We start from the raw sequence: 8434 nt of genomic DNA on the forward strand, positions 1-8434 counted from the left end.
AGTAGTAATGGACCAATGGTGCAGTAGTAATGGACCAATGGTGCAGTAGTAATGGACCAATGGTGCAGTAGTAATGGACCAATGGTGCAGTAGTAATGGACCAATGGTGCAGTAGTAACGGACCAATGGTGCAGTAGTAACGGACCAATGGTGCAGTAGTAATGGACCAATGGTGCAGTAGTAATGGACCAATGGTGCAGTAGTAATGGACCAATGGTGCAGTAGTAATGGACCAATGGTGCAGTAGTAACGGACCAATGGTGCAGTAGTAATGGACCAATGGTGCAGTAGTAACGGACCAATGGTGCAGTAGTAACGGACCAATGGTGCAGTAGTAATGGACCAATGGTGCAGTAGTAATGGACCAATGGTGCAGTAGTAATGGACCAATGGTGCAGTAGTAATGGACCAATGGTGCAGTAGTAATGGACCAATGGTGCAGTAGTAATGGACCAATGGTGCAGTAGTAACGGACCAATGGTGCAGTAGTAATGGACCAATGGTGCAGTAGTAATGGACCAATGGTGCAGTAGTAACGGACCAATGGTGCAGTAGTAATGGACCAATGGTGCAGTAGTAATGGACCAATGGTGCAGTAGTAATGGACCAATGGTGCAGTAGTAATGGACCAATGGTGCAGTAGTAATGGACCAATGGTGCAGTAGTAACGGACCAATGGTGCAGTAGTAATGGACCAATGGTGCAGTAGTAATGGACCAATGGTGCAGTAGTAATGGACCAATGGTGCAGTAGTAACGGACCAATGGTGCAGTAGTAATGGACCAATGGTGCAGTAGTAATGGACCAATGGTGCAGTAGTAATGGACCAATGGTGCAGTAGGACCAATGGTGCAGTAGTAATGGACCAATGGTTCAGTAGTAATGGACCAATGGTGCAGTAGTAATGGACCAATGGTGCAGTAGTAATGGACCAATGGTGCAGTAGTAATGGACCAATGGTGCAGTAGTAACGGACCAATGGTGCAGTAGTAACGGACCAATGGTGCAGTAGTAACGGACCAATGGTGCAGTAGTAACGGACCAATGGTGCAGTAGTAATGGACCAATGGTGCAGTAGTAACGGACCAATGGTGCAGTAGTAATGGACCAATGGTGCAGTAGTAATGGACCAATGGTGCAGTAGTAATGGACCAATGGTGCAGTAGTAACGGACCAATGGTGCAGTAGTAATGGACCAATGGTGCAGTAGTAACGGACCAATGGTGCAGTAGTAATGGACCAATGGTGCAGTAGTAATGGACCAATGGTGCAGTAGTAACGGACCAATGGTGCAGTAGTAATGGACCAATGGTGCAGTAGTAATGGACCAATGGTGCAGTAGTAATGGACCAATGGTGCAGTAGTAACGGACCAATGGTGCAGTAGTAATGGACCAATGGTGCAGTAGTAACGGACCAATGGTGCAGTAGTAACGGACCAATGGTGCAGTAGTAACGGACCAATGGTGCAGTAGTAATGGACCAATGGTGCAGTAGTAATGGACCAATGGTGCAGTAGTAATGGACCAATGGTGCAGTAGTAATGGACCAATGGTGCAGTAGTAACGGACCAATGGTGCAGTAGTAATGGACCAATGGTGCAGTAGTAACGGACCAATGGTGCAGTAGTAATGGACCAATGGTGCAGTAGTAATGGACCAATGGTGCAGTAGTAATGGACCAATGGTGCAGTAGTAATGGACCAATGGTGCAGTAGTAACGGACCAATGGTGCAGTAGTAATGGACCAATGGTGCAGTAGTAACGGACCAATGGTGCAGTAGTAATGGACCAATGGTGCAGTAGTAATGGACCAATGGTGCAGTAGTAATGGACCAATGGTGCAGTAGTAATGGACCAATGGTGCAGTAGTAATGGACCAATGGTGCAGTAGTAATGGACCAATGGTGCAGTAGTAATGGACCAATGGTGCAGTAGTAATGGACCAATGGTGCAGTAGTAATGGACCAATGGTGCAGTAGTAATGGACCAATGGTGCAGTAGTAATGGACCAATGGTGCAGTAGTAATGGACCAATGGTGCAGTAGTAATGGACCAATGGTGCAGTAGTAACGGACCAATGGTGCAGTAGTAATGGACCAATGGTGCAGTAGTAACGGACCAATGGTGCAGTAGTAATGGACCAATTGAAAATCGAGTCAAGTACAAATACCTCAAAAATGTACTTGAGTACAGTATTTTTTACACGTACTTACGTCCTCCACCCTGTTCCACCCATAGGTCCACTAACCTGGTCCACCCATAGGTCCACTAACCCTGGTCCATCCCTGGAAATCGAGCAAAGTACAAATACCTCAAAAATGTACTTGAGTACAGTATTCTTCTACACATACTTACGTCCTCCACCCTGTTCCACCCATAGGTCCACTAACCCTGGTCCACCCATAGGTCCACTAACCCTGTTCCACCCATAGGTCCACTAACCCTGTTCCACCCATAGGTCCACTAACCCTGTTCCACCCATAGGTCAACACTAACCCTGGTCCACCCATAGGTCAACACTAACCCTGGTCCACCCATAGGTCAACACTAACCCTGGTCCACCCATAGGTCAACACTTACCCTGGTCCACCCATAGGTCAACACTAATCTTGGTCCACCCATAGGTCAACACTAACCCTGGTCCACCCATAGGTCAACACTAACCCTGGTCCACCCATAGGTCAACACAAACCCTGGTCCACCCATAGGTCAACACTAACCCTGGTCCACCCATAGGTCCACTAACCCTGGTCCCGTGTCCCCCCCAGGTCTCCGTGTAGGAACAACACTAACCCTGGTCCACCCATAGGTCCACTAACCCTGGTCCCGTGTCCCCCCCAGGTCTCCGTGTAGGAACACTAACCCTGGTCCACCCATAGGTCCACTAACCCTGGTCCCGTGTCCCCCCCAGGTCTCCGTGTAGGAACAACACTAACCCTGGTCCACCCATAGGTCCACTAACCCTGGTCCATCCCTGGAAATCGAGCAAAGTACAAATACCTCAAAAATGTACTTGAGTACAGTATTCTTCTACACATACTTACGTCCTCCACCCTGTTCCACCCATAGGTCCACTAACCCTGGTCCACCCATAGGTCCACTAACCCTGTTCCACCCATAGGTCCACTAACCCTGTTCCACCCATAGGTCCACTAACCCTGTTCCACCCATAGGTCAACACTAACCCTGGTCCACCCATAGGTCAACACTAACCCTGGTCCACCCATAGGTCAACACTAACCCTGGTCCACCCATAGGTCAACACTTACCCTGGTCCACCCATAGGTCAACACTAATCTTGGTCCACCCATAGGTCAACACTAACCCTGGTCCACCCATAGGTCAACACTAACCCTGGTCCACCCATAGGTCAACACTAACCCTGGTCCACCCATAGGTCAACACTAACCCTGGTCCACCCATAGGTCCACTAACCCTGGTCCCGTGTCCCCCCCAGGTCTCCGTGTAGGAACAACACTAACCCTGGTCCACCCATAGGTCCACTAACCCTGGTCCCGTGTCCCCCCCAGGTCTCCGTGTAGGAACAACACTAACCCTGGTCCACCCATAGGTCCACTAACCCTGGTCCCGTGTCCCCCCCAGGTCTCCGTGTAGGAACACTAACCCTGGTCCACCCATAGGTCCACTAACCCTGGTCCCGTGTCCCCCCCAGGTCTCCGTGTAGGAACAACACTAACCCTGGTCCACCCATACTAACCCTGGTCCACCCATAGGTCCACTAACCCTGGTCCCGTGTCCCCCTCAGGTCTCCGTGTAGGAACGGGGGTCAGTGCGAGGACGACGGGGGTTTCGCGTCCTCGCTGCGCTGCCGCTGCCTGGCGGGCTTCACGGGCGCCCGCTGCGAGACGGACCTGGACGACTGCGCCATGACGCCGTGTGCCAACGGCGCCACCTGCCTGGACGGGGTGAACCGCTTCTCGTGTGTGTGCCCGCGCGGCTTCAGCGGGCGCTTCTGCACCGTCAACCAGGACGACTGCGCCAGCGCGCCCTGCCGCCACGGGGGGCGCTGTCTGGACCGCGCCGGGACCTTCCGGTGCCTCTGTCGGCCCGGATACGCCGGCACCACCTGTCAGGACCAGGTCTGGAAGGTCAGTTCTCACTTTGTGTTAGTGATATCAAAACCGGTCGCATCGCTCCACAGCCTGGGAGCACTTGTTGCGCAATCCTCTGTGTTGCACAACAGTGACACGTCATCGAAAATGTTCCCCCCTGTTTAACCCACGAGAACGAAAATCTTAAAACGTTAATAACTCGTGATCTAAATCATCCCGTCCAATTCTAAGAAAAGATTATGTGTTTGACGGGCCCCCGCTGTCCAGTCGCTAGTCTCGTTAGATTTAATCTTACCTCCCGTTGTTTTCCATCGCATCGAGTGTTGTGGCTATTGTTAGCTGCTACACACACATTCGTGTAGAGAATGCACACTGGGTCTTAAGCTGTGTCCAGATCTGAATATATATATATTCGCTTCGTCCCGTCCCGTTTGTACCGTGCCAGGTCGTGCCGTGCTCGTTCGCGCAATTCTCATCTTTGCTTTGACTCTGTAATTGCGCCGCTCTAACCATTCAAATCTGAACGCATCATAAGGCTCCCTCTAACCATCTGAACGCATCATAAGGCTCCCTCTAACCATCTGAACGCATCATAAGGCTCCCTCGCCTTGTCACAAACGCCCCGTCAGGACAAAACAACCTTCGGTTATTAGGAAAGACAGATATGTCTAGATTTTTGTACTTTTTCAAGCGATTAAAATATCGTAAGCGATTTAGCGCAAGTCGGAGCTGCGATGCACTGCGGATCTTATGTAATGTTTCACCTGTACAACTTCGTTATTGGATACAATATTGATGACAGATTAAGGTAAGCAAGCTAAGGATAATCTGGAATTCTCCTATAATCTATTTACAGACGCATCCCGGCGACGAATCACAAGGACGGGGACACGTCGGCGTGACGCTGGGACAGCGAGATCACAGAAGCTCCACCAATGGACAGCAAGATCACAGAAGCTCCACCAGAAACTCCACGCACACTAGCAGCAGTAGCAGCAGTAGCAGTAGCAGTAGTAGTAGTAGTAGTAGAACTAGTAGTCACAGTGCTAGCAGTACCAGCAACGGAGACAGACTGCTGAAGATCTCCGTGAAGGAGGTGGTGACAGAGCGGGGGTCCTCGGGGGTCTCCGAGGCCCAGCTGGCCACCATGTTGGTTCTGGGGGGGATGACCCTGGTCGTGGTGCTGCTCACGGCCGGACTCGTGTTCCGCGGGCTCTGGTACCGCGCCGGGGGGGATGGACAACACGCCGCGTCGTCAAGGCAACAACAACAACAACAACAACAACAACAACAACAACACCAACAACAACAGCAGCAGAGTGAGACGATGTGCGCAGAGCACAAGATCTGCTTCCTGTCGTCCGGACAGGAAGTGGAGAAGAAGAGACTCAACACTGAGGTCATATAGGCCAGTGCTGAATGGCCTTCACGTTCGAGTAAGGACACAGCTGTGATTGGCCAGTGCACTGGTGCACGGACACAGCTGTGATTGGCCAGTGCACTGGTGCACGGACACTGCTGTGATTGGCCAGTGCACTGGTGCTAGGACACTGCTGTGATTGGGCCAGTGCACTGGTGCTAGGACACTGCTGTGATTGGCCAGTGCACTGGTGCTAGGACACTGCTGTGATTGGCCAGTGCACTGGTGCTAGGACACTGCTGTGATTGGCCAGTGCACTGGTGCTAGGACACTGCTGTGATTGGGCCAGTGCACTGGTGCAAGGACACTGCTGTGATTGGCCAGTAGCCACTTTGAGTGGCAGTCGGTCGTGGCAAAAGCTCTCGCTAGACCATGACTTACTACTCTGTCCACATCGGGACGCAACTCCAACTCCAGCTCCACCTCCACCTCCACCTCCGGCTCCACCTCCGGCTCCACCTCCGGCTCCGGCTCCGGCTCCGGCTCCGGCTCCAACTCCAACTCCGGCTCCGGCTCCAACTCCAACTCCGGCTCCGGCTCCGCCTCCAGCTCCAGCTCCACCTCCACCTCCACCTCCACCTCCACCTCCACCTCCAGGTCCGACTCCGGCTCCGGCTCCGCCTCCAGCTCCAGCTCCAGCTCCACCTCCAGCTCCACCTCCAGCTCCAGCTCCAGCTCCACCTCCACCTCCAGCTCCAGCTCCAGGTCCAGGTCCAAGTCCGACCCCGACTCCGACTCCGACTCCAACGGCTAGAAGTGGAACTTCACAACGTTCGACACGCTCGAGATCTTTTGAGACGGCGCCCCTCTGTCGCGCTCGAAAAGTATACTTGGAGAGGGGGGGGGGGGGGGGGGCGTGGCCATTGTACTCAAAACGTCAGCACTCGCGTTGTGTGTTCCGACGGCGGTTCCGTCTCTCCGCTCTCGTTGGGTGGTTGTTACAGAACGGTGGGTTCTCAGTGGGTGCTGTCCGTCCGTCCGTGGCACCCTAGGGTGCTGTGAGGCCCTAGGGCAGGGGTTCTCAACCTGTGGGTCGCGACCCCTAGGACGGTCGCCAAATAATTTTGGGGGGTCCCCAAATTATAAAAAAAATAACATAAATGCAACTGAATGGACGGACCACCAAAACCTTGCGGTCAAAAACATCAGATCTACTCTGTAGCATAACAGCAGATCTACTCTGTAGCATAACATGACAAAACTGTAAGGTTCTATAAAGTAAGGATGTCATTCAGATGGTGCCTTTATTGGAAGGAAACGCTACCTACAGGTCAGCTGACCTGAGAGACCAAGGAAACGCTACCTACAGTCAGCTGACCTGAGAGACCAAGACATACAGGTCAGCTGACCTGAGAGACCAAGGAAACGCTACCTACAGGTCAGCTGACCTGAGAGACCAAGGAAACGCTACCTACAGGTCAGCTGACCTGAGAGACCAAGGAAACGCCACCTACAGGTCAGCTGACCTGAGAGACCAAGGAAACGCTACCTACAGGTCAGCTGACCTGAGAGACCAAGGAAACGCTACCTAAAGGTCAGCTGACATGAGACCAAGGAAACGCCACCTACAGGTCAGCTGACCTGAGAGACCAAGGAAACGCCACCTACAGGTCAGCTGACCTGAGAGACCAAGGAAACGCTACCTACAGGTCAGCTGACCTGAGAGACCAAGACATTTGAGAACCTCTGCTATGAGGCTCCGCCTTCGGCTGGGTAATCCAGTGGATCGCAACCTTTTCTTGCATCGTGCCACAGACCCCCGTTCGATGGGACCCCCGTTCGATGGGACCCCCGTTCGATAATGAAAAATCCCCAACGTTGACGCCTATAGACGTCGTTTCAAACCCAACGGTTCACCGCCATTGTCGTCGTCTCTAGATGAGACGTCGTTTGGCGTTTTCAGCGGTTCACGATAGAGGGCGACCTTTTCCGCAAACCTGTGAGTTAATCTATGGACAAAGTTCAGAACATTGCAGTAACACATTTATTTCCCGCCTGCTGAAAATTGAGACCCTGTTCTTTCTTTTGAGATATTTGGTGTTTACATTCAGTCATAGAACTAAATATTCTGTGGGTCTTGAAATATCAATAAAACCGCTGGCAGTGGCTGTTCCTGCAGTTACCGAGTTTATAACTCAGACTTGAGTTTTTGTAGCTTATGTCCTAAACTTAAGCCGTGATTGTAACCCTAACCTCACAAACAACACGCTGTGTGCGACCTAGACCAGAAACCACACAGGCTGAGCCAGGCTGAGCATACCGTAAGGCCATAGGCGTTTAGCCATAGTTTTACTAAGGTTAGGTTTAGCCATAGTTTTACTGAGGTTACGTTTAGAATATACCTGGTGGCGATTGTTCCGAGGTCACTGGATTACCCCCGGGGCGAGCATGTTTTGTGGCGAGCGTGATTTGGAATTGGGGCGAGCGTGATTTGTGGCGAGCGTGATTTGGAATTGGGGCGAGCGTGATTTGGAATTGGGGCGAGCGTGATTTGTGGCGAGCGTGATTTGGGGCGAGCATGTTTTGTGGCCAGCATTCTGGTATTCTCATGTCAGTTACCAAAACATTCACTGCTTTTTCTTCAACACACAGTTTGGAGGGAACAAAAAAAAGAAATTAGACATTGTACAGTATATGTGTTATGTAGTTTTTACAGTTTTTTATATAGATCTGGAGAATGCACTGAAGACACAGACATGTGTATGTACTGTCTATGTTTGTATACTCTGCTGCCAAATGTCTAAATATAATATATTGGTGTAATTTATTATTTGTGGAAGGTGAATGTGACGTTCCCGTCAGGGAATCTTATTTTTTATACGGCATTGTGTACAATAAATGTATGTGTTTCTGATAAATGCTGGGTGTGTTATTGTACCAACACACAACACATTGCTCTGAGCTATATGTCAAAGTCATACGATTTTTCACACACGTTAC

At 51.2% G+C, this 8434-nt stretch overlaps 1 protein-coding gene across 1 annotated transcript in view; it reads left to right on the plus strand.

Moving 5' to 3' along the window:
- The window catches only part of LOC306931477 (uncharacterized protein), a gene marked incomplete at both ends in the record, with an annotated part of 5894 nt that extends 412 nt beyond the window's left edge, over positions 1-5482 (plus strand). Inside the window, 3 exons of the mRNA XM_079512877.1 lie at positions 3768-4110; positions 4931-5078; positions 5121-5482. Coding sequence (XP_079369003.1) covers positions 3768-4110; positions 4931-5078; positions 5121-5482 — 853 coding nt within the window. The remainder of the gene's footprint in view (positions 1-3767; positions 4111-4930; positions 5079-5120) is intronic.
- Positions 5483-8434: the final 2952 nt, after the last annotated feature.

This window comes from Electrona antarctica, assembly GCF_951216825.1.
Source record: "Electrona antarctica genome assembly, chromosome: 10".
NCBI classification, from domain to species: Eukaryota; Metazoa; Chordata; class Actinopteri; order Myctophiformes; family Myctophidae; genus Electrona; species Electrona antarctica.